This window comes from Nelumbo nucifera, chromosome 5 (genome assembly GCF_055504915.1).
Source record: "Nelumbo nucifera cultivar China Antique chromosome 5, China Antique-T2T, whole genome shotgun sequence".
NCBI classification, from domain to species: domain Eukaryota; kingdom Viridiplantae; phylum Streptophyta; class Magnoliopsida; order Proteales; family Nelumbonaceae; genus Nelumbo; species Nelumbo nucifera.
In genome coordinates, this window is record NC_142653.1 from 51072317 (window position 1) to 51099423 (window position 27107).

The 27107-nt window shown below is 44.2% G+C and overlaps 1 protein-coding gene and 2 pseudogenes across 2 annotated transcripts; 1 reads left to right on the plus strand and 2 right to left on the minus strand.

Moving 5' to 3' along the window:
* Positions 1-1004: 1004 nt before the first annotated feature.
* Positions 1005-12656, minus strand: LOC104588735 (ornithine decarboxylase-like). The gene is made up of 2 exons (XM_088888254.1): positions 12630-12656; positions 1005-1938 (listed from the first exon to the last, which is right to left on the minus strand). Exons 1-2 carry the CDS (start codon positions 12654-12656, stop codon positions 1177-1179), a joined length of 789 nt encoding a protein of 262 aa, XP_088744380.1. The 3' UTR covers positions 1005-1176.
* Positions 12657-12677: 21 nt separating this feature from the next.
* LOC104596855 (ornithine decarboxylase pseudogene) lies at positions 12678-14220 on the minus strand (annotated as a pseudogene). Its single transcript, XR_016076550.1, has one exon. The product of XR_016076550.1 is annotated as an ornithine decarboxylase pseudogene (transcript).
* An 8539-nt stretch (positions 14221-22759) lies between these two features.
* On the plus strand, positions 22760-24330 carry LOC104596856 (putative acetyltransferase At3g50280; annotated as a pseudogene).
* Positions 24331-27107: the final 2777 nt, after the last annotated feature.

Sequence of the window (27107 nt, forward strand, 5' to 3'; positions counted from 1 at the left end):
CCGACGTCGAATCAACGCCGCCCTTTGACACCTCGGGAAGATGAAATGACACCTCCACTCTTCGCACGTGTGTAGCCTCGGGGAAACGAAATGATGCACCTACCGACTTGTCTCAGAAATGGCATGAGCGTTGAACCGGCTGGTTCACCTAGCAGACCGGTTTCACCCCGGGTCGCTCAACTTGGAAAAGCAAAATCAAGTGAAGTCAAAGTTCCTCAACCGAGGACCTTAGAGCTCTTCCATACCAAATCGCGAACGAACACTTCACTCATTGACTTCGGAATTGGGGAAGTGGTGTTTGGGTTATGGTTGAACTGGCCACGAACACCACGTGGCAGCCTCCGCGGCCATATTATCTTTAAATCCACGCGGACACCACACGGAATAGATAAGCTCAACCAAGAAGGAGAGTCTCGTATGGCCAAAGAAGACAACTCCACCGGGGAAGAGGACTCATCTTGAAGACCTCAATAGATAACCTCATCCCGACAACCCCAGAAGCCCCATCCGAATTGGACACCGATCTTTGGCTATAAATAGGTAACCTCCACTCAAGGTAAGGGACTTTTGGATCCTTAGACTTTTATCTTGCTTCTTCTGCTTCGATCCAACGTTATTCTCATCCACTCGACCCGACCATTCACCCTTTGTTTTATTGACTTGAACGTTAGATTGTCTATCATGGGAACAACTCCTCGGGCCTCTGAACTTTTTCTTGATTCTAAATCTTGGTGTACAGTTTCGTCATTCCACCTCGATTTCACCAGTTGGTAGAATTATCTAACTGCGGTATTGATTCAAAACACATCGGATCTGACAACATCAAAGAGAAATCAAGAATAGTAAAGAAATGAATAAACTAGAAATGCACAAGATTTATGGGGTTTTTGGCGTATTGGGTCATTTATGTCTATAGAGGATCCCTGCAAAAACCTGTTCTATTTTTCAATCATGTCTTACAATCCTAACGAAAACATTAGCATTCATACCATAGAACAGAACGCAACATCATTATAATCACAATTTTTATTTCTCAAAGCGAGTATTACAAGGTGCAGTTACATTCAGAATAGAAGACATGCATAGTCCTTCCATTGGTCCAGGAACTTCTTTTCTACGCTGGATTACATAGATAGAGAAGAGAGAGGTAGGGCGGGGGGGTTCAAGAAGTAATGCTTAGATCTGATCTGAGAAGGCAAGGAAGGTGAAGATGGATGATATTTTAAAGCCATTAAAGTTGGATCCAGAGCTGGTTGTGTAAGCACCCATATTAGGAAAAACAAGCCAATCGTTCAGTTGTAGCTCTGGTAGAAGATGGCATTTAAAGATTGTGTCACCTGAGTCACACGTTGGCCCAAACACGGTCAATGGGTATGTGCTAATCTCCTCTCGACATGCTGCTAATTTTCCATTGCCCCAATTCGAAGTGACCACAATTGGTGCACTCAGAATTGCATTACCAGTGCGCAAGCAATTCATAGACCCATATATTCCATCATTGATCCAGTATTCCTTCAGATTACCTCTCACACGCTTCCCTATGATGCGGGTTGCTAGGGGGATCGGCTTCTCAGCAAAGAATCGCCCTGGTTCAGCAATCACAGTCAAGTTTGGTTCATTGGAGAAGTAAGTCTTAAGGGCTTCTTCTATAATAACAGCAATTTCTTCAAATTTTGGCTCAACAGTAAAGCCACCACAAAGATCGAGAATGCTCATTCTAGGCATGTCAAGCTTCACGGCAGTATCAAACACCTCCTTAGCAGCTGCTACTGCATCATTGTAGATTTGTGGATTAGCAACCTTGCTGCCTACATGGAATGAGACCCCGACCACATCTAGCCGAGCTTTATGTGCAGCTTGAAGAAGAGGCGTCACCTCTTCGGGCAATGCCCCATACTTCGCTCCCAAAGTATGCAGCGCACCACTGTCCTCTAGGACCTGTTAGACAGTTTTGCATGCCCTTAGCTGCAATCAGAATGATGTACTTTATGAGTTTATTGTAAATGAATAAAGGTGCATATTTGATTCATGTTCCCTTAGTATGTTTCTGTGTAATACCCTTAAACTGGACACTTAATGAGACTCGTGTTAGTTTAGAATGTTCACAGCCAGTGGGTCGGTCTGGGGAGACCTATCCTGACAAGGCTGACACTGTGGTGCCACCAAGTCGGTTGGGGTGGCCTGTCTCAGCTGCCAGGGTGAGACCCTAGGCACATACAGAGTAGGATTAATTGAATCTTTGAACTGGACCAGATTTCCAGTATTGCCTTGGACCTTGGAGATTGATGGGCAAAATTGGAAAGTTACACCCGACCCCTAGACTCGATTATGATACTACACTAGGTGTCGGATTGGGCTATCTTTGATGTACTAATCAGTGAGATCCTTACCGGGGGTCAAAACCTGGGTATGTTGGGACAGTCCGAGAATTCATCTGAGTGGGTGATCATAGTGACAGGACCAGCCCCTTTGTCGGACAAAGGTAATGATCAGGGATGCACTCTCACTGATGGAAACCAAGACTGCCGGCAGCCGATTTCAACCGCTGAGATTTGTTTTGCAAAATATATTTTATATAAGATATAAAAGTATATATATATTGGTTACTAAAATGTTTGCAAGAAGGTTTTAATTCCCGGGATCCATATGAGTGGAGAGTAAAACACTGTTCCTTGTAGCCGAGGGAGAGGTCCTCTTTTGTTAGGCAGTGTATGATCATTATGGGCTGAGAGGTTAAGTGTAAGACCATTGAGGATAATACCTGATGAGCTAATCTTGCATTTTCCCCCAGTCCCTGGGTGTTACAAGGTGGCTTGGCCCAGGGACCTCTTAGGGTAAGTGTTGGGCCCGTAGAGCCCATTTGATGGGTTTCAGGGGGTGCACTGTCTTTAACAGTGTATTCGGCCAGGCCTTGTAACAAAGGCTGGGCCGAACCCATGTGGCTGATGTGTAGATCAATGCTTGGGTCCCACGCCATACAAGGAAGCCCAACTGGGCAGCAGTTAAGAGGGTTAAGTGAGCACATAAGCTTAATGGGCCTAAAGCCCAATTCGAACTGGGTTGTTTATTTAGTTAATAAATGGGCGAATTCTGAAGTGGATCAGCTAATAGGATTGGGCTAAGACCCTATCCACTTAGAGAGTCCAAGATCTGAATAAGATTTAGATCTGGAAACCTCCTAGTTAGATTAGGAGATGACTGATTTGATCTCCAGATAAGATAAGGATTATCCCTTATCACTTAAAGGGACTTCTAACCCAAATGTGATTTGGATTAGCAACTCCTAATCTGATTAGGAGCTGATCCCTTTAAGATTATAAAAGAAGAAGGGGGCGGCAGTCTTTAGACACAGATTATCAGGTTTTCTTTAGTGCTGAAAAGAAGAGAGAATTCTGCTCCCTGCAAATACTCTCTTGCCGCCTCCCTGTTCTTGCTGCCCTGTTTGCCTGTTCGATCTCCAGTTGTGGGAGAAGTCAATATTGGATCTTGACATCAATTCTTTGAGAAAGGATTGAAAGGAAGCTGTGCTCACGTTCCATCTTGCTGATTCTTGCGAAGGACAGAGTTCTTGGAGAAGAACACTGCTGATTCTGCTCCACCTGCACTGCGCCATCTTCAGTGGGAGCAGTCTTTGGATCCTTCCTTGGGCGTGAACACTTTCGTTGGGAGATTCTACTTCTCCATATCAGGTATAATTCTCTCCTACTCCTTTTGGTTCAGATCGGGTTCAGTTTAAGGTTCAAGAATGATCCTTGAAAATATGATTTTCTAAATAGGGAATATGATTCCCAGTTGAAGGGAGAGAAAAATTTTGAAATTCGCCCCTTATTCCGCAATCTTTGGGTGTCCATGGGATGAATCTCTCATCCCTTCAGTGGTATCAGAGCCATGGTTCAAATCTTGAACCATCTTGTTTCAGATCTGAACCTACGCAATTGGGCAGAAGGTGTTCTACCCGATTTGCATAGATATGGGTTTTGGGAAATTTGTTCCCAAAATTAATGGGCGAATAATCTGAAATTAATTTTATATAAATCTGATTATTATTTAGAATTGTTCTTTATGATTTTCTTGATTTATGGGCTGTTCGTACAAGAGGAGATCGAAATCTTGGTTTGCGCAGGGAACCTGCAAGATTTGCAGTTTCTTGATTTATTTATTACATTTGGTCTGTAAATAATTTTCTTTATTTTCTAGACTCAATGTATAGGTATTCGATCTGATGTAATTATTAATAGAAATAGGATTTCTATTTATTTTAATTTTGGATCGAAGATGGCGGCGCAGAAATGGAGATTTTGCAGAGAAGAAGATTTCGTAGATGGGAGAATCGCTATCTGCGATTTGCAGTTTGTGAAACTGCATTCTGTGATCTAACCTCTGTTTTGCATGATGGATTGTGCGAACAGCCCTGTTTGACTGATTCTTGATTTTCTTTTATCAGTAATTAATTTCAGATTATTTTCTTGAATTAAAGATTTAATTAAAGATCAAACCCTAGACCCATTCGAACCAAGATTGGTTCAAACTGTTTGGACCGAATCTAGGGTTTAAATCAAGGCTGAAAGTCAGCCCTAATTTTCCCACTAATGGGCCTAAGGATTGATATTTAATTAAATGGTTAATTCGGCCCAACCTGTAAAGGCCCAGTTTTAAATAGTTAAAACTGCTAAAAGCCCACTTAACACATAAAGCTATATGGGTTGAACCGTTCGGCCCATATACCTAAATAATATTAATGGTTAATATTATGGATTTAAAATGGGCTGCAAATGGGCTTTACAGATAATTAATTGATTGGATCAATTTATCCCTACATAAGATGTGTGGATGTGTGATGTGCTACGTACATGGGCCATAAGTGCTTGGCCCATGCTCAATCGACAGTGGCTCTTGTACACACCATGGCTGAATGCACATCATTGCCATGGTGTCCCTTTTGGTCATTGGATGACCTCCCTCAGTGGTGGACCCCACACCTCATCATGAGGTCTCGTGCGGAACCCTAGCTGATTTAGGCCCACCAAAATCTGGCTTTATGAAAGTCAGTGGGAGCCACTTTGGTTTGACCTAAAGATAGAACTAGGGCGTAATTATCTGTTCCCTCCAGCTAATATGAGTGTATGTGATAGGGAGATTCATATGATGAACTCTCTAAAGGCCTTCCATCATTAGCACGAGGATGGGTCCTTCAGTAATGAGGAAACACACCAAAAAATGGGCTATCCATTTGCTGTTGGGCTTGTCTAAGTGTTTCATAAGATGATAGGGGCGTCATAGACCGATGTGGGAGGGGCTTCACCAGAAAATGGGAACTCTCTCACGGTACCTTGGCGTTCACGAATATGATGGGTTAGCACTCACTGGATAGAAAGGTTTACCTGAAAACGGCTCTGAACCTTGTCTGACAGAGGCCAAAGGGAAAACTCATATGATGAGTGGATATGATCCTTCACAGAAAGGTGGTGGGGTTATGCAGCTGAAACAGTTGGCCTCATGCACCCTATGTGATTTCCCGCATTTCTAGAGACAACCCATAGTCTCCGTCACTGAGAAAGGAGGGAAATCTCAGAGATGAATAAATGGAAATGGATTGTAGATTAAAATCCATATCTATGAAATGAACATGAATCAAATTAGGTTGTGGACTGATGTTTGCTCTTTTATCAGAAAATGGCAAACAGATCATTTGCAAAGCTACTTGATGACAACAAGTTGAAAGGCCCAAACTATGCTGACTAGTACAGGAACCTTATGTTGGTCTTAACCTCTGAGAAATTGGACAAAGTAGCCAAGAATCCTACCCCAGATCGTCCGGGAGATAGGGCTTCTGAGGCTCGAATGAGAGAATACCAAGAATGGGAGGAGAAAAACTCCCTTGCCCGCTGCTATATCATTGCCTCCTTAGACAATCCGATTCAGAGGTAGTTCGATCAGATCGAACTTGCTAAGGACGTATTGGACAGTCTTAGGACAATGTACGAAGAGCAGAATCGTTCTACTCGGCAGAAGGTCTTGAAACAGTTCATGACCGCGCAAATGACCAAGGGCCAACAAGTTCACGACCATTGTCTCTGGATGATGGGCTATATCAACGAACTAGAGGCTCTTGGATCCGGGCTGGATCTGGTAACTCAGATTGATCCTATTCTCAACTCTCTGCCTCCATCCTTTAATCCATTCATCATGAACTACAACATGAACAAGCTGAACGTCAGCTTGCAGGAACTCAGCAATATGTTGTAGAGGGCCGAAGAATTGATTAGAAAGGATGAGCCCATTGCCATGCTTGTTGAAACTGGCAAATCGGGCAAGAAAAGGAAGGCAAAGAGAAAGCCCCAGAAGAAGGCTGCCAAACCCAAGAAATAGAGGAAGGACAAGGCATCAGATGCCTGTCATTTTTGCAAGAAGACCGGCCACTGGAAAAGGAATTGTCCTGCCTACCTGGAATCCAAGAAAGGTAACTTCGAAACTTGTGTTATAGAAACCAATTTGTTGGTAGCTTTTGCGTCCTGGTGTATTGACTCCGGGGCTTCAACTCATGCGTGTAACTCACTGCAGGGGTTCAAGGTAAGCAGAAGGCTGAGTGAAGGAGAAGTAACACTCTACTTGGGGACTACTGCAACTGTTGCAGCCGCGGCCATAGGAACCGTGGAATTATGTTTTAGAGAAGGAATAATTGTACTGAAAGATTGTCTTTATGTACAAAATTTAAGAAGAAATTTGATTTCTGTCTCAAAACTGTGTGCAGATAGTTATTCTGTCTTCTTTAGTAATACGATTACTATTAAAAGAAATAACAGATTCATCGCATACGGGGAACTGGAGAACGGTCTCTATGTTCTACATCCTTTTCTAGAAACTAACATAACCGAAACTACATCGGCTGAAATCCCCAAAAAGAGAGCCCGTGATATAGTTAATCCCACGTGTCTGTGGCATTACCGACTTGGCCACATCGGTGTTGACCGAATCACAAGGTTGGTAAAGGATGGTCCTTTGGATTTTCTAACTGTAGAAGATCTTCCCACCTGTGAGCCTTGCCTACAAGGCAAGATGACAAAAGGGCCATTTAACGGTAAGCCTGAAAGATGTACAGGCACACTTGACCTAATACATACTGATGTATGTGGTCCCCTGAGTGTTAGGACACGAAATCAACACGTGTATTTCATCACCTTCACAGATGATTTTTCACGATATGGTTACGTGTACCTAATGAGACACAAGTCTGAATCCTTTGAAAAGTTCAAAGAGTTTAGACAAGAGGTCGAGAAACAGTTAGGGATTAAAGCCCTTCGATCAGATCGAGGTGGCGAGTATCTCTCTAACGAATTCAGGGACTACTTAAGGCAAAATGGGATATTATCACAATTGGCACCTCCTGCTACACCACAACTTAACGGTGTTTCAGAGAGGAGGAATAGTACCTTATTAGATATGGTCCGGTCGCTTCTCATACACTCAGAGTTACCCACATCCTTTTGGGGTTACGCATTAGAGATTGCGATTTATGTGCTGAATAGAGTTCCAACCAAATCCGTTCCGAATACTCCATATGAACTTTGGACCGGAAAGAAACCAAGTGTCAGACACTTGAAGATTTGGGGTTGTCCAGCACACGTTAAAAGAACCAGCGCAAACAAGTTGGAATCCAAGACCAGTCGTTGCCTATTTGTAGGCTACCCAAAAGGCTCTGTAGGTTATCTATTCTATGACCCAGGTGAGCAGAAAGTGTTCTGCAGTCGAAATGCACAATTCTTGGAAACCGATTACATCCTGGACACCCATCGTCAGGAAGTTGTTCTTGATGAGGAGAGCTCAGGAGTAGTGGGAGATGTCCCACAAGTTCCAGGTAGTGACCAACTTAGAAGATCCACTCGGGTATCTAGGCCACCAGTCCATTATGGTTATGACCAGGATAGTTACCTGGTGGAAACCTTGACTAGTGAGGAGGATCCCGTGACTTACGCAGAAGCTATGTTGGACATAGATTCCCAGAAGTGGGTGGAGGCCATGAGAGTAGAGATGGACTCAATGGAGACCAATGGAGTCTGGACTCTAGTAGATCCGCCCTCCGAGGTAAAAGCAATCGGTTGCAAATGGATTTACAAGAGGAAGAAGGGCTTCGATGGTAAGGTTGAGACCTTCAAGGCTCGTTTGGTGGCGAAAGGGTACACTCAGAAAGAGGGCATCGATTATGAGGAAACCTTTTCGCCTGTGGCCATGCTTAAATCCATTAGGATCCTGCTAGTTGTAGCAGCATACCATGATTATGAGATTTGGCAGATGGATGTCAAAACTGCATTCCTGAATGGAGATCTTACTGAAGATATCTATATGCAGCAGCCGCAAGGCTTCATTGCTGCAAGTTAGGAAAACATGGTATGTAAACTTAACAGATCCATTTATGGACTTAAGCAAGCTTCTAGAAGTTGGAACATCCGTTTTAACTCTGCTGCCAAATCGTTTGACTTCGAGCAGAATCCGGATGAACCCTGTGTCTATAGGAAGTACTGTGGGGATAAGGTTACCTTCTTGGTTCTGTATGTAGATGACATTCTACTCATTGGGAATGATGTAGGAATGTTAACTACGGTGAAAGTATGGCTTTCACAGCAATTCTCCATGAAAGATTTTGGAGAAGCCTCCTATATACTGGGTCTTCGACTCTATAGAGATAGATCGAAGCGGATAATAGGATTATCCCAATCTGCTTACATTGATAAAATAGTCAAGAGATACAGCATGGAAAACTCCAAGAAAGGAAATGTTCCTTTTAGGCACGGAGTCACTCTCTTCAAGAAGATGTCTCCCAGGACTTCTGAGGAGATTGATGGCATGAAAGACGTTCCTTATGCCTCAGCCGTAGGGAGCATCATGTATGCCATGCTGTGCACTCGTCCTGACATAGCTCAGGCAGTGAGTGTAGTAAGCAGATTTCAGGCCAACCCAAGCAGGAGCATTGGACTGCTGTGAAAAACATACTTAAGTACCTTTGAAGGACAAAAGAGTTTTGTCTAGTATTCGACGGTAGCTCACTACAGATCCAAGGGTATACAGATGCCGATTTCCAGTCAGACCCAGATGATAGAAAGTCTACATTTGGATATGTTTTCACGATAGGATCGTGTGTTGTTTGCTGGAAAAGCAGCAAACAGGGGTCCACTGCAGACTCCACGACCGAGGCCGAGTACATTGCCGCAAGTGAGGCTGCCAAAGAAGCCGTGTGGATGAAGAAGTTCGTTCACGAGTTGGGAGTAGTTCCATCCAGCACATCACCCATCCCATTGTTGTGTGACAACAATGGAGCCATTGCTCAGGCTAAGGAGCCACGAGCCCACTCGAAGTCGAAACACATCGAGAGGAAGTACCACGTACTGCGGGAGATTGTTAGTAGAGGGGATGTCCTAATTCAGAAGGTAGCGTCAGCGGAAAATGTAGCAGACCCATTGACAAAGCCACTATCACAGAAAGTGTTTGAGAAACACGTGGAAAGCATGGGACTCCGGCTAGCACCTGATTGGACCTAAGTGCAAGTGGGAGCTGTTAGACAGTTTTGTATGCCCTTAGCTTCAATCAGAATGATGTACTTTATGAGTTTATTGTAAATGAATAAAGGTGCATATTTGATTCATGTTCCCTTGGTATGTTTTTGTGTAATACCCTTAAACTGGACACTTAATGAGACTCGTGTTAGTTTAGAATGTTCACAGCCAGTGAGTCGGTTTGGGGAGACCTATCCTGACAAGGCTGACACTGTGGTGCCAACAAGTCGGTTGGGGTGGCCTGTCTCAGCTGCCAGGGTGAGACCCTAGGCACATATAGTGTAGGATTAATTGAATCTTTGAACTGGACCAGATTTCCAGTATTGCCCTGGACCTTGGAGATTGATGGGCAAAACTGGAAAGTTACACCCGACCCCTAGACTCGATTATGATACTACACTAGGTGTCGGATTGTGCTATCTTTGATGTACCAATCAGTGAGATCCTTACCAGGGGTCAAAACCTAGGTATGTTGGGACAGTCCGAGAATTCATCTGAGTGGGTGATCATAGTGACAGGACCATCCCTTTTGTCGGACAAAGGTAATGATCGGGGATGCACTCTCACTGATGGAAACCAAGATTGCCGGCAGCCGATTTCAACCGTTGAGATTTGTTTTGCAAAATATATTTTATATAAGATATAAAAGTATATATATTATGGTTTCTAAAATGTTTGCAAGAAGGTTTTAATTCCCGGGATCCATATGAGTGGAGAGTGCAACACTGTTTCTTGCAGCCGAGGGAGAGGTCCTCTCTTGTCGGGCAGTGTATGATCATTATGGGCTAAGAGGTTAAGTGTAAGACCATTGAGGATAATACCTGATGGGCTAATCTTGCATTTGCCCACAGTCCCTGGGTGTTACAAGGTGGTTTGGCCCAGGGACCTCTTAGGGTAAGTGTTGGGCCTGTAGAGCCCATTTGATGGGTTTCAGGGGGTGCACTGTCTTTAAAAGTGTATTCGGCCAGGCCTTGTAACAAAGGCTGGGCCGAACCCATGTGGCTGATGTGTAGATCAATGCTTGGGTCCCACGCCATACAAGGAAGCCCAACTGGGCAGCAGTTGAGAGGGTTAAGTGAGCACATAAGCTTAATGGGCCTAAAGCCCAATTCGAACTGGGCTGTTTATTTAGTTAATAAAGGGGCGAATTCTGAAGTGGATCAGCTAATAGGATTGGGCTTAGACCCTATCCACTTAGAGAGTCCAAGATCTGAATAAGATTTAGATCTGGAAACCTCCTAGTTAGATTAGGAGATGACTAATCTGATCTCCAGATAAGATAAGGATTATCCCTTATCACTTAAAGGAACTTCTAACCCAAATGTGATTTGGATTAGCAACTCCTAATCTGATTAGGAGCTGATCTTTTTAAGATTATAAAAGAAGAAGGGGGCGGCAGCCTTTAGACACAGATTAACAGGTTTTTTTAGTGCTGAAAAGAAGAGAGAATTCTGCTTCCTGCAAATACTCTCTTGTCGCCTCCCTGTTCTTGCTGCCCTGTTTGCCAGTTCGATCTCCTGTTGTGGGAGAAGTCAATATTGGATCTTGACATCAGTTCTTTAAGAAAGGATTGAAAGGAAGCTGTGCTCACGTCTCATCTTGCTGATTCTTGCGAAGGACAGAGTTCTTGGAGAAGAACACTGCTGATTCTGCTCCACTTGCACTGCGCCATCTTCAGTGGGAGCAGTCTTTGGATCCTTCTTTGGGCGTGAACACCTTCGTTGGGAGATTCTACTTCTCCGTGTCAGGTATAATTCTCTTCTACTCCTTTTGGTTCAGATCGGGTTCAGTTAAAGGTTCAAGAATGATCCTTGAAAATATGATTTTCTGAATAGGGAATATGATTCCCAGTTGAAGGGAGAGAAAAATTTTGAAATTCGCCCCTTATTCCGCAATCTTTGGGCATCCCTTGAAATTCGCCCCTTATTCGCCCCTTAGAATGGGTTCATCGACTAACCCGAATTCAACCTGAGTGCATCAAATTACAATACAGGTTGGGCTTGGGTTGGGAAGATCAGGCTTGGTCAGGGCTTTGGTCTTCAGCCCAAATCTTAGGGTTAGGCCCTAATTCAGGCCAGATCCCCGGGAGTCAAACAGCGAGGAGTGGACCCAAAGCGGCTACCGACGTCGAATCAACGCCGCCCTTTGACACCTCGGGAAGATGAAATGACACCTCCACTCTTCGCACGTGTGTAGCCTCGGGGAAACGAAATGATGCACCTACCGACTTGTCTCAGAAATGGCATGGGCATTGAACCGGCTGGTTCACCTAGCAGATCGGTTTCACCCTGGGTCGCTCAACTTGGAAAAGCAAAATCAAGTGAAGTCAAAGTTCCTCAACCGAGGACCTTAGAGCTCTTCCACACCAAATCGCGAACGAACACTTCAATCATTGACTTCGGAATTGGGAGAGTGGTGCTTGGGTTATGGTTGAACTGGCCACGAACACCACGTGGCAGCCTCCACGGCCATTTTATATTTAAATCCACGCTGACACCACACGGAATAGATAAGTGCAACCAAGAAGGAGAGTCCCGTATGGCCAAAGAAGACAACTCCACCGGGGAAGAGGACTCATCTCGAAGACCTCGATGGATAACCTCATCCTGACAACCCTAGAAGCCTCATCCGAATTGGACACAGATCTTTGGCTATAAATAGGTAACCTCCACTCAAGGTAAGGGACTTTTGGATCCTTAGACTTTTATCTTGCTTCTTCTACTCAGAACCAACGTTATTCTCATCCGCTCGACCCGACCATTCACCCTTTGTTTTATTGATTTGAGCGTTAGAGTGTCTACCAGGGGAACAACTCCTCGGGCCTCTGAACTTTTTCTTGATTCTAAATCTTGGTGTACAGCTTCGTCCTTCCACCTCGATTTCACCGGTTGGTAGAATTATCTAACTGCGGTATTGATTCGAAACACATCGGATCCGACAACATCAAAGAGAAATCAAGAATAGTAAAGAAATAAATAAACTAGAAATGCACAAGATTAATGGGGTTTTTGGCGTATTGGGTCATTTATGTCTATAGAGGATCCCTGCAAAAACCTGTTCTATTTTTCAATCATGTCTTACAATCCTAACGAAAACATTAGCATTCATACGATAGAACAGAACGCAACGTCATCATAATCACAATTTTTATTTCTCAAAGCGAGTATTACAAGGTGCAGTTACATTCAGAATAGAAGACATGCATGGTCCTTCCATTGGTCCAGGAACTTATTTTCTACGCGGGATTCCATAGATAGAGAAGAGAGAGGTAGGGCGGGGGGGTTCAAGAAGTAATGCTTAGATCTGATCTGAGAAGGCAAGGAAGGTGGAGATGGATGATATTTTAAAGCCATTAAAGTTGGATCCAGAGCTGGTTGTGTAAGCACCCATATTAGGAAAAACAAGCCAATCGTTCAGTTGTAGCTCGGGAAGAAGATGACATTTAAAGATTGTGTCACCTGAGTCACACGTTGGCCCAAACACGGTCGATGGGTATGTGTCCTCTCGACATGCTGGTAATTTGCCATTGCCCCAATTCGAAGTGACCACAATTGGTGCACTCAGAATTGCATTACCAGTGCGCAAGCAATTCATAGACCCATATATTCCATCATTGATCCAGTATTCCTTCAGATTACCTCTCACACGCTTCCCTATGATGCGGGTTGCTAGGGTGATCGGCTTCTCAGCAAAGAATCGCCCTGGTTCAGCAATCACAGTCAAGTTTGGTTCATTGGAGAAGTAAGTCTTAAGGGCTTCTTCTATAATAACAGAAATTTCTTCAAATTTTGGCCCAACTGTAAAGCCACCACCAAGATCGAGAATGCTCATTCTAGGCATGTCAAACTTCACGGCAGTATCAAACACCTCCTTAGCAGCTGCTACTGCATTATTGTAGATTTGTGGATTAGCAACCTTGCTGCCTACATGGAATGAGACCCCGACCACATCTAGCCGAGCTTTATGTGCAGCTTCAAGAAGAGGCGTCACCTCTTCGGGCAATGCCCCATACTTGGCTCCCAAAGTACGCAGCGCACCACTGTCCTCTGGGACCTTAAGTCGAATCAACAACGAGCATTTTGGGTGACACCTTTGTATCTTTTCTATTTCATCCAGGGAGTCAAAGGTGGTAAGATTAACTCCGACTTGAGCAGCATACTTGATATGGGACTCCGCCTTGCACGGGTTAGCATAGACAATGCGCTCCGCCGAGACCCCAAGCGCTAGGATAGCCTCAATCTCCTCCTGGCTTGCACAGTCAAAGTTTGCTCCCAGTGCTGCGAGGGCACCAAGCAATGCTGGATGGGGATTACATTTAACAGCATAGAAAGGATGGGCAATGGGGAGGCATTGTCTCCACTTGTCCATGAGACTTACCACCACCCCAAGGTCCAGGACGTAGAACGGATCCTTCATATCTTGGTTGTTTGATACTATAGATTGGATCAAATCCATTAGACCATCGGTTGCAATGTTGCTCACATGCTTACCCTTGATCCCAGGAGCAGTTAACATCGATTGTAGGATCCTACGATTCGATGCAGTAGCATGGATCTGCAAGTAGCCCATGAAATTAAAACAGAGACTAAGAGTGAAAACAGAATATGAGAGAAGAATAAGAAAAAAAAACCTTAAGAAATTAAGAACTTGTTTTGTATCTCTTTTACTTGAGACTCCACATATATATAGGCAGTGAATGGTAACAACACGTTTTATTAATGACGCAGCAGCCTTTTTAATTGAAAAAAATAAAATAAAAACCCACATGATGTACGAGTATGCAAATAGAGTAGGTTGGAGAATAACAAGAAAAAACTATTGAATTTGTTTTGTATCCCTTTTGCTTCAGATTTCATATATTCAGGGAATGCTTCAAGATTCCATATTTTCAACACCTACGCGAAATTAAAAGAATATATATCTATATTACTTATAAATTACTGTGTGAATAGGGTGTCTTGGCTTATGGAATTTTCATTAAGCAGCTTTAACCCTATATCTCAAGGTGCATACATGTAATTATAACTTGATAAAATGCTTCACATTAAATGACACAGAGGTGTTACCTTACAACAGATTGGCTCACCTACTCCCCAATCCTAATGACACAAGGCGTTATCTAACAACATATTGATTAAATGATACAGAGGCGTTACCTGATAAAATCTCAAGGTATCTCACCTACTCCCTAGTCCTAGTCCTGTCGACAGCCAATCATTTCGAAGCGTTACCTGACAATAGATAGCCGCTACAGAGATTTGGGATCAGCCCCTGCCAGAAAGTTAGTACGTAAAGATTGCAACCCCCCAGGGGCCAAGGTATCACATATTCACCACTCTCTAGTTTTTCCATCTTGCAAACTTATTCTCTTTCAGCTCATAACCGAGTACTAACTTAAGCATCAGAGTGTTCCCGCCAGGTGAGAAACCCCGGGTTCCTTCATCTCTTCACGCAGGTATCTCTATCCCGACGCCAGGTAGGATTACAGTCACTTCCAGCTAGGAGTATAGGATTGCGCATCATCAATTGGCGCTGTCTGTGAAAAACGTTTTGAAAAGCTTTCTATACCAAACTTTCACCAGCATCAATGGCATCTTCTAGCAATGCCAGGCAGAACAATGGAACAAACACTCCCGAGGGGCACCTTCAGGCTCCCCCCATAAATATCAGTCCGTTTACAGTACCTCTTAGCACCTTCGGGGTCCCCACGCTGGACCTACCCCAGGTCGCCGAGGCGGTGAACCCCCCCATTCCCTCCTATGGCGAACACCACCTTCACTGAACCCTCCACGGTCCCTCCTGCCATGGGGCAAAACCAGTTGGGTGACCTAGTGCAGTGTGTGCAGACCATTCAAGCCAGATGCAGCAAGTCCAACAGCTCCAGCACTACCAACAGCAAGTCCTATGTCACTTCTATTAGCAGCAATTCCCGACGTTGTAGCAAAGCCGATAGCTGGCCCCGCCGTGGTGCCTGATAACGCCGCAGAACCAGCAGCCACTCTACCACCACCAAAGTAGCCGCCCTCCCCGCATAGAAGGAACCTCCCAAGCCTCATCCCGTAGCATGAGAGAGCCGATAGCTCCCACCGCCTTGCGGCAACAAGGTGGATCGGAAGACACTCGCCCCTCCAAGGCCGGTCCGTCCCAGCGTGCATGACCAGAAGCCTCACTGACGAGCAACTGGTTCGAAGTCCTGGCGGCAAACTCAGAATGAGACTCTTCGGTTCGTGAAAGCCAGTATCAGCCAGATTCTCACCAGGCCAAGGCCTGGCCTAACAGCACCGAAGCAACCAGCACCAACACGAATTCCGCCAAGAAGCAGCGGAGGCGGCGTCCCAGGGCACGCCATGCCATAATCCCTGAATAGCTCACGGAGCCCAGCCAACCTGAGCAACCCAAGGGTAAGACGGGAGCGAGCTTGGGAGTCACAAAGACCGCGCCTCTCCTCTTGGTACCATCTCCTCTCTCTCCCGACCTCCTAGCAGCTCCTATGCCAAAAGACTTTAAAGTACAGCCTCTAGACAAGTATGACGGGTCGTTCGACCCAAATGACCATGTGGACTCCTTCCACTCTCAGATGCACCTTGCTGGGGCGAGTGAAGCCTGCATGTGTGTCTCCTTCTCCATCACCTTCAGAGGGGTAGCGTGCACGTGGTATAGAAATCTCCCATCTGGAGTCATCCAGGGCTAGGCGCAGTTCGTGCAAGCATTCACCTCGCACTTCGTCACCAGAAATAAGTGTCCGAGGTCGCAGGAAAGCCTTCTTGGCATAGTCCAGAAAGAAGGAGAGTCTATCCAGAGTTACATCAAGCTTTTCAACGACACCTGCCTCTTGATCCCGAACTTGGACCCCATAGTGAGACTCACCACAGCCAAGAGAGGAGTCATTCACCGGGAGTTCAAGTGGCACGTAGTGGTGAACAAGCCCAAGGACATCACCGCTTTCCTCAAGCTCGCTGACCAATTCATCGAGACTGAAGAGGAAATGAACCAAAAGGCCGGGGCTCTAGCAGAAATGAGGAGAGATGATGACAAGATGCACCATGGAAGCGGTAAGAGGAAGAAGAGCAAGTCCCCGACTAGGGGAGACAGCAAGTCAGGTTGGCACCCCTGAACTCCTCTAGTTGAAAGGATGAATTACACCCCTCTCAATGCGAGGCAAGGGGAAATTTTAGTGACGACTAACGATTAAAGACGCTCCATCTGTAAGGTGGCCACCCCGGATGAAGGGAGACCTCGCCACCAGGAATAAGAATGTATATTGTCATTTCCATAAAGATCACGGTCACAGTACCGAGAATTGTAAAAGCCTCCGCGACGAGATTGAGGAACTCATCCGTCGCGGATACTTGAAAAATTTTGTACAAAAAAGTAATAAAAATCAGACAGGTCAACAGGGGGAGCAGAGGAGAGATGCTCCCGAATCCAGTAATAGACAAGCTGAGCAGGAAAGAGCACCCGGGGAAAGACCAGTCTGCGGGGTGATCAACACGATTACTGACGGGTCCATCGTCGCAGGCTGCACCTCGGCAGCAGAGAGGACCTCAGTCCACGAACTGGAGCATGAAGGACAGAACCCGCCAAAGCGCCCACTGTCCGTGGACCCCATATCTTTTATCGAGGACGATGCACGAGGAGTCCAGTACCCCCACAATGACGCGATAGTCATAAGGATGAAGATCAATGACTTTGAAGTCAGGTGCATCTTGGTGGATTCGGAAAGTTCGGCTAACATCCTATTCAGGAGCACTTTCGACAAGCTACAGCTTCGGGAGAGTGACCTTCAGCCCGCAACTACCCCACTAGTGGGCTTCAGTGGAGAAGAAGTTAGGCCCCTTGGCCGGATCTTGTTGCTTGTAGAGGTCGAGACGTGGCCTAGTATAGCAAGGCTTGAGCACACCTTCTAGTGGATGCAACGCCTTCCCCATACAATGCCATCATAGGGCTGCCCATCACCCACGCACTTCGTGCGGTGGTGTCCACCTAATACCTGACGATGAAGTTCCCTACGGACTTCGGGCTAGGAGTAGCCCGGGGTAATTAGCTCAAGTCCCAGAAGTGTTACGTTGCGGCCCTCAAGGGGAAAGCCAAGCTAGCAGAGAGCGTTGAACTCGAATGGTCCATAGAATACCCAGAAGAGCGAGCTACATTGACCAAGGGAATGGCCCTCATCCTGACTTTGGAAGAAGACCCGGCCAGGACCCTCCAGATCGGGGTAACAGTTGGAGAACCTCTTCAGACCCAACTAGTAAGTTTCTTAATAAAAAATTTAGATATATTTGCATGGTCCACGGCAGAAATGTTCGGCATAAATTCAAAGATAATAACTCACAATTAAACACTGACCCATAGTCAGGCCTGTTAGACAAAAGAAACGCAACCTCACCCCGGAACGTTGGAGGATAGTCGATGAGGAGGTCGGGAAACTTCTCACGGCCAATTTCATCAAGGAGGTCCACTACCCGAGCTGGGTTGCCAACCCCAGTCTGGTAAAGAAGGCCAACGGTAAATGGCGCATGTGCATCAACTATACTGACCTGAATCGAGCTTGCCCGAAGGACTATTTCTTGCTCCCCAAAATTGACCGTCTGGTGGACGCGACTTCGGGGCATGAGTTGCTAAGCTTCCTGGATGCGTATTCGGGCTACAACCAAATCAAGATGGATCCCGTCGATGAAGAAAAAATGACCTTCATTACCGAACTGGGCCTTTACTGTTATAAGGTTATGCTTTTTGGGCTAAAAAACGCCGGGGCAACTTACTAAAGACTTGTGAATCGAATTTTTGAGCTGCTGATTGGCGACAAAGTTGAATGTTTTGTAGATGACATGGTCGTCAAGACCCAACTTTCGGGCTGTCTGATAAATGATTTGCAATGTGTATTCAAAGTCCTACGCAAGCATAATATGAAACTAAACCCTAACAAGGGCGTCTTTGGTGCCACCTCGGGAAAATTTTTGGGTTACATAGTTAGCCGACGTGGCATCGAAGCTAACCCCAAAAAAATAAAGGCTATCTTGGATATGAAGCCCCCTCGCAAGTTGAAAGAGGTTTAGAGTTTGAATGGCCGTATGGCTGCCCTGAGCCTCTTCATGTCCAAGTCAGTAGACCGTTGCCTACCCTTTTTCAAGGCAATTAAGAAGAGCAAAGATTTTGAATGGACTGAAGAATGCTAGTTTGCCTTTGACGAACTAAAAAAGTATCTAACTAGCATCCCGGTTTTGACCCGACCCGAGGAGGGTGATGTTTTGAAGTTGTACCTCTCCGCGAGCGACGAGGTAGTCAGCTCGGTACTAATAAAGGAAGTAGATCGGTTCCAACGACCTATCTACTACGTGAGCAAAGTTTTGTAGGGAGCTGAAACTAGGTACCCAGAGATCGAGAAGTTGGCGTATGCGCTGATCAAAGTAGCTCGGAAACTTCGACCATACTTTCAAGCCCATACAGTCATCGTTCTTACCAACCAACCCTTGAGGCAAGTTCTGCTCAAGCCTGAGGTATCCGGAAGACTGACAAAGTGGGCTATAGAGCTTAGACTGAACGAAGTCAACCTGGAACGAGGTGCCCTGGATCCTTCACATAGATGGATCATCGAACCAACAAGGAAGCGGAGCCGGAGTCATCCTATACGGCCCAAGCGGAGCGAAACTGGAGTACGCATTTCGGTTTGAGTTCGCAGCATCCAACAATGAGGCAGAATACGAAGCGCTGGTAGCTGGGCTCATGTTAGCAAATGAAGTACAAGTGAAGCACCTCATCATCTGCAACGACTCACAGCACGTGGTCAACCAGGTAACCGGCGATTATGAAGCTCGCGACCCCACCATGGCCGCCTCTCTATTCAAGGCCAGGGAAGCCCTACGCGGCTTCCAATCGTACTTCATCAAGCAAATTTCAAGATCTGAGAACGCTGAGGCCAACGCATTATCCAGGTTAGCCAGCACAAGTAGCAACTCAATGAGCCTACCGAACTGCCCAGCATACTATGGGCCTACCGAACTACTACCAAGACTGCCACAGGTGAAACCCCCTTTAACCTCACCTACGGCATGGAGGCAGTAATCCCAGCTGAAATTGAAGTACCTACATTACGCTTAGAAGCATACGACAAAGAGGCCAACGATGACGAGCTCTGCACCAACCTCGACCTAATAGAAGAGGTTCGGGACCTCGCTTATATCCGGATCGCAGCATACCAGCAAAAGGTGGCTCGGTACTATAACAACCGGGTCAGGAAGCGGCACTTTTGTGTCGGCGACCTAGTCCTACGAAAGGTTATGGTGCCTGAGCCCGGCATGGGTAAGCTCGAACCGAACTGGGAAGGTTCCTATCGAGTAAAATGAATACTCGGGGAAGGTACGTACGAGCTCCAAACATCGAAAGGTAGGCAAGTACCTCGAGCTTGGAACATCAGCAATCTACGGCAGTACTACCTGTGACCATCAGCAAAGCTTTGGAGTGGACTCTGAGTCGCTTCTATAGCCTAAGGGCCAAGATGCCGAACTGATAAGGACATCGGCACCGAATAAGTGCCAGTCGCCTCTATGGCATGGGCATAGCTTAGGAGTGGACTCTGAGTCGCTCCCAGAGCCTTAGGGCCAAGATGCCGAACTAATAAGGACCTCGGCACCAAATAAGTACCAGTCGCCTCTACAGCATGGGAAAAGCTTAGGAGTGGACTCTGAGTCGCTCCTAGAGCCTAAGGGCCAAGATAACGAACTGATAAGGACCTCGGCACCGAATAAGTCCCAGTCATCTCTACGGCATGGGCAAAACTTAGGAGTGGACTCCGAGTCACTCCCCGAGCCTAAGGGCTACAAAACCGAACTAACGGAGACTCCGAAGAATGCATAAGACCTCGCTGCCTCGCCTAGTAGAATCGAAAGTGTAGACAGCTCGGGCACGAATCCCACGATGCCTACACCACCTCAGCAACAATAATAGTTCGGGCCCATTAGGGGACCAACATTCAAACGGCTTCTATGCGGACAGCTCAAGGTAAGAAACTTAGAAAAATTTTACTAAGGTTACCCTTGCTCGTTACCAAGCTCGGTAGCCTGATAGTTCAGGGTAACTCGCGTAATTCGGAACAATGATCCCCTCGGTTACCCTCGCTTGTTGCCAGCTCGGAAGCTCAACAGCTCGGGTAACCTATATACGTATAACATGGATCGGAAAAGAATCATTCTGAGCAAAAATAATATTTCATTAAGTACCGAGATTTTCTACAAAAAACCAGGCCCAACAGCCCAGGAAAGTTTATCAAAAGTTTAAGAGAAAAAAAAAGAACACATCACATAGAGGGATCCACCACTTCTATCTCGTCGTCACTCTCCTCTTCCGACGAGTTAGACTCCTCATTTTCTACATCCGCCACCTCAGGAGCCAGGCCCTTCATTGTAATAGCCCTGAGGTCGAGATCAGGGAACTCTTGCCGATCCAGGTGTCTGTAGAGTTCAAACCCAGAGCGGTAGGAGCTCGCGCCATATTCGACCTGGAGGTCATGAAATTCCGAGGACTCCTTGAAGCTATCTACAGCCTTAGTCCTCTCCTCCTCGACAGCAGCATCAAAGGCCCGAGCCCGCTCCTGGATTATGGCCTCGAGGCTTCGAATCCTTTGTTGAAGCTGCGTCCTCTTTTCGACCTGCTCCTCCTCCCTCGCAGCCATAGCAGAAACCTGCTCCCTGAGCCTGGCATTCTCCTCGGCCTGCAAGGAGATTCGCCCCTCCTGGTCCTGGACCAGCAGTTCTTGGGCTTCGCTCTCCTTCGCCCGAAGAGCCTTCTCCTGAGCCGAATCTAGCTTGCGGTAGAGTTTTCGTGCCTCCACCTTGATGTCAAGGGCCCGACTGGACTGGATCGCGGACTGACACGCCAGCGCGTGAAGAGCAGAGTTCACCTATCAAAAGAAAATTGAGGTTAAAAAAAAAGAAAAAAAAAAAGAGAGAGAGAAAAGGAAAGAAAGGAGAGGGAAGGAAGAAAAGCCGAATCATACAATGGATGGTGGCCAATCCCTGAAGCCGCCTCGGGTTTATATCAGCCCACCTAACAACCTCACCCGGGAAGAGCGCATCCCGGCAATAGGGTTTATATCACCCCACCAAATGTTGTAGATGAACCTAAATGTTCTAACATAGAGTAGAATTGAACATTGAAGAGATTAGTTGACAACAGTCAAAAGATGGGCGCCTAATTCCAATACAATAGGGGTCTATCAGTGCAAGTCAGCTGAACACCGTGATTGATGAGTGGGTACTGGGTAGGTGGGTTAGGTGCCCCCACCCCCCCACCTGATTGAAGAAGTAGTGGGGCCACCTCCCCGCGTATGCGCCTTTATTTAGATTCTTTCTATTTTTGAATTATTTATCCAATGGAGAATCTTTCTAAAAAAATCTCGCGGTTCTGTCGTACCGCCACTTTAGAATTAATTGAACCATTTCGAGCCGGCCTTCAAGGGCAGCGGTCTTGACCTAAGTCGGCAGAGATTTAGGGGGCAGATTAAAGACCGCTGCCTTAGATCAAAGACGGCAGTCTTAAGGCCGATCGTTGGCTTAAACCGATTTTCTTGTAGTATGGTATCTATTAGAACAAATAAGAGGGATTCAATGTTATAATCAAAATCTAATCAAATCATAAATCAGTCAAAGAAATAAGAAAAAGGTAGTTTGGAGATTTAAAAAATTCTAAACAGTTGACTAAAAATCTTTTCCGAAATTAACGAAACTCTAATAAAGGGAACATTTATACCAAATGAAAGTTCAAGGGGCATTTTTCACTAACCCATGCATACAAAGGAGTGTTTGTAATTTACGAAAAGAACATGAACCTAGTTACCATTCACCATGTCTTTTATTAGGAATTCTAATTAATTGAATGCCATGGTTATTTGTGGAACCAGTGATCATGCCCACTACTATGAAATATATATATATATATATAGTGCAGTTTATATATCCGAGAATAACTAATAATCAGCTCAAGGTCAATTCACGCGGGCACTGGTGTATATAGTGGAATTTTGTCCTTTTGAATGTTTATAACTCTACGGAAGAAATCAGAAATCTACGTTGGACCTGTCGGTATTTTCTCCTCCCCCTATTTAGTTATATCAAAATAAAAGTTGGGATTTCCAGCATCGGAAAATTGCATCTAATTAATTGCAAGGACACCTCTATATCTATAAATCTTGCAAGAGATTAAGCGGGATTAGTTCATTCCTCCACAAATTGGTCTCTGCCTGTTTTATCAAAAACTCATCCATGGCAACCCTTGCGACTATACGTCACATATCTAGATGTATCATCAAAACTCAATGCTTTCAACACGAATCAAAAAAGCAGATTTACCACTTAAACCCATGGGATCTCTCTCTGCTCTCTCTGCATTACATTCAAACTGGTCTTCTCTTCCCTAAACCTCGATTTTCTATCAACCAGGAAGACCGCTCCAGCATTCCCACTATCATTGGCCAGCTCAAGGAATCCCTTTCTTGCACCCTTGTTCACTTCATTCCCCTTACCGGCCGCTTCATCACACAGAAAAGCAACAATCCACATTCTTACTCAATTTCTGTGGACTGCAGAGACGCTCCAGGTGTTGAATTCATCCATTCTGTAGCAGACCTGAAGATAGCTGATGTCCTCTCTCCAATTGACGTGCCCCCTATCGTCCATTCCTTCTTTCCCCTCAATCGAGCTGTCAACCATGACGGCCACACCATGCCTTTTCTAGCTGTTCAAGTCACAGAGTTACTAGATGGCATCTTTCTGGGTTGCTCCTTCAACCACGTCATTGGTGATGGCACTTCATTCTGGCATTTCATCAATACTTGGTCCGAAGTGTGTAGAAAAGAAATAAAAGATAAAGGTATCTCACACCCACCAATACTTGAGCGTTGGTTTCCCAATGGCGCCATGGTCCGATAGTAAACCTACCCTTTTCTGATCACCACAACGAGTTCATTGAGAGAAACAATCCACCCATGCTCAGAGAGAGGTTCTTCCATTTCTCAGCACACACCATGGCAAGACTCAAAGCAAAGGCCAATGCAGAGTGCAAGACGACCACCATCTCCTCATTGCAAGCGTTGTCTGCCTTGCTCTGGAGGGCCACGACACAGGCGCGAGAGTTAAATTTCAGCCAGAAAACGAGTTGCATGTTGATCATCAACAACAGGCCAAGATTGAATCCACCATTATCTCCAAACTACTTTGGAAGTGCTATTCAGGCAGTGAGTGCGACAACAACAGTGGGAGAATTACTAAGCCATGGCCTTGGGTGGGCAGCACTGATGTTGCATCAAGCTGTGGCCGACCACACAGACGGTGTGGTGCGCAAGTATATAGAAGAAAAGATGATGGCACCCTCCGTTTACCAGCCAAGTGAGCTCTTCGATCCGAGTGGTGTGATGATTGTGGGCTCGCCAAGATTTGACATATATGGGAATGATTTTGGGTGGGGAGAACCCATAGCTGTTGGTAATGGCTTTGGTAACAAGTTTGGTGGGGTGGTGTTTGCACACCCAGGGAAAGAGGGGGGTGGGAGCGTGAATTTGGAAGTGTGCCTTGTGCCTGAGGAAATGGGTGCCCTTGAGTCCAATGAAGAGTTTATGGAGGCAGTCTCTCCATTCCACTACCACAAGGTTCATCCTTCAGTCCTTGACCTGGATGTATGAAGTCTCTTCCTCTTCATAGATGCACTTATTTGCCTTGTGTTGATAAAATAAAAGAATAGAACATCACTATGTTCTTGTGTTGATGATTTTTTTTTTTTTTGTGTGAAAGCAATTATTTGATGATAATCTTACGAATATTTGAATGAGGGGAGCTCTCCATTTTGGTAAATGTTTCAGTAAGGAACAAATTCCTCTCGTACTAGTAGGACGTATAAAACAATGGCAGAAGTACATCTCGTTCCCTAGTTCCTTGAAAGTTGAAACAAATTAATGATCATTGGGGCACATTTAAATTTTATTATGTCCTAAACAAATTAAATCAAGGGTTTATCATACAAAACTCTCCTTCACTTTTCCAGCTCTCTTAAAATTGTGAAAGCATGACCAAATAATTAACCTCAAAAAAGTATTGGTACAAGATATTATATGCATATATAAAAAATTACTAATTCACTTTCCTGCAGAAAATGATGAAATGCCTGTTGAGCTTTTCTTGAACTAACCCGGTTTGCAATGACAAAGAGACCTAGACCAAGTCATGGAATTCTGAAAATTAATATAGATGGTGGTTTTGTGACTGCCAAACAGTCTTCTTTTGGCTTTAATTTGCGTGATCATGAAGGTTTTTGTTGGGGAGCAGGCTTTTGGCCTACCCAAGCTTCATCTCCATTAATGGTGAAACCAAAAGCTATCAAGGAAGTTGATTCCTTTGCTGATGTTTTGAACTATTCAGAAGTTTGTTTTGAGTAATAAGATGATAGTAATCATTCAAAGATTTCTTTCTGTTGGGACATTAATTAAAAAGAGAAGAGGTTACAGCTTCTCGTACTGTCCAGGAAAAGCTAACAGGGCAGCTTATGAAGCATCGAAGGCTGGTTTAGTTTCTTCTTTCATGTCAAGCTTTTGTATTCCTTTGTGTCTGTCAAATGTTGTGAAGATGGACTTTCATTCTGTTTCAAAGTGTAGTTTATTTAAGGTTTCTTAGTGTTTCTTGTAGTGCTTAAGTTTCTTTTAGTTTGTAGTGCCTATCTGTGTTAGCCTCTTTGTTGTGTTTTCTTGGTGGAATGAAATTATGTTTTCTTACAAAAAAAAGGGAAAATTCTCATGGGTATCCTATATTTTGGCTCGAATGACAATTTGGTACCCGAACTTTAAAATGTGACAATTTAGTATCCGAACTTTCAAAATATGATAATTCAATAATCAAACTTTCAAAATATGACAATCTAGTACCTGTGGTTAACTAGTTCATTAATCAGCTAAGTGACATTTGAAAAGTCAAAATTGCCTTTCAAATGCCATCTAATTCTCTTTAACAATCATCCAATCATTAACAAAAAACTGCACAATCCTAAATCCTAGCCTATTCTATTAAAAAAAGTTGATGACTGTTTAGAAGAATCTAGAATTTGAGACTGCTTATATTATTGTCAATGTTTAGATAGTTGATAAAGAGAATTAGATGGTATTCTTAGAGCATTTTTGACTTTTCAAATGTCACTTAACAACTAAGAGACTAGTCATGTTTTAAAAATTAAAATTCTGAATTGTTACATTTTAAAGTTGGGAGACCAAATTATCACTCGAGCCAAAGTACAGGTACTGGTCAGCTAAAAATTATACTATATAATATAATATATTATATAAATTATAATTATAATAGTATATAGTACATAATATATTAATAAAATAAACAATTGTTTTCAATTTTATTATACTAATTTATTTAACTATTGTATATATAAGCAATTGCATACATCAAAATTGATATAAAATTAAAGTTTTAAGTTTTTTTTTCATTTTTTTAAATAAATAGGCAAAAATATCTTTGGCCCAATCCATGGCCCGGGTTGGGCCAAGGCTTGGCCCACGGGCCAGACCGACCCACGACACAGCATAGGCCGCATGGGCTTGGGCCATGGGCCATGCTGGGCCAACCCCCAAACTTTTCACTTTGGAGGGCGGCATGGCCCACTTTACACCTCTAATTAAAATACATAAACAGATGCAATTTGTAAGTAGGGGTGTCAATCGACCGGTTTTGATTTGGATCCAATCCGATCCAAGCCTTATCAAATCGGATTTGGATGGTATATTATAATTATTAGATTGGGTCAATCCAAAATAAATTGGTCTATATTCTTATTGGTTTGAATTAAACCTAAACCAAATTTCCAATAACCCAATCATTAGGCCAAACCCTTGTCCAATTTGAAATCAATCAACACCGAAAACAGCATAAAATCACTTTTATGAAAGTACTTTTACGAAAGCACTTTTACGAAAACATTTTTATAAAAGCACTTTTGTAAAAGTACTTTTATGAAAAGTATTATTATGAAAGCACTTATAAAAATACTTTTACAAAAGCATTTTTACAGAAGTACTTTTATGAAAGCTCTTTTACATTAGTTTTATAAAAGCACTTTTAAAAAGTACTTTTACGAAAGCACTTTTACGAAAGCACTTTTATATGAGTACTTTTATAAAAATCTATGGAAGAACTTTTTGAAAAGTGCTTTTACAAAAGTACTTTTATAAAAGTACTTTTGTGAAAATATTTTTATCAAAATACTCTTACAGAAGTGCTTTTTCAATGCTAAAAATGCTTTTATATAATTTTCGATATTTCAATCGGTTTTAATGGATTGGATTGGATTTATTTTGTATTGGATTTGGACTGGATTGGGCCCAACCTATTTATAAGTGGACCCACATTGGACTAGATCGGATTGGACCAAATCCGTCCAATTGACACCTCTAAATTCATGAGTAGGGGTAATCATTTTAGCCCAACTTAGAAATTCCATGCTTGATCCTAAATTTTGTGTTCAAGCCCTTCTCAACTAGGTCCTACTTTAGGCTCATGAATGGGATTCTGTGCAAGG

Bases quoted from the DNA above. Each gene is read 5' to 3' on its own strand.
- LOC104588735 (XM_088888254.1), bottom strand. From the start codon at position 12,656: ATGAATGCTAATGTTTTCGTTAGGATT. The intron at 1,939-12,629 runs GTAAGACATGAT...ACTGTCTAACAG, and splicing joins CTAATGTTTTCGTTAGGATT to GTCCTAGAGGACAGTGGTGC.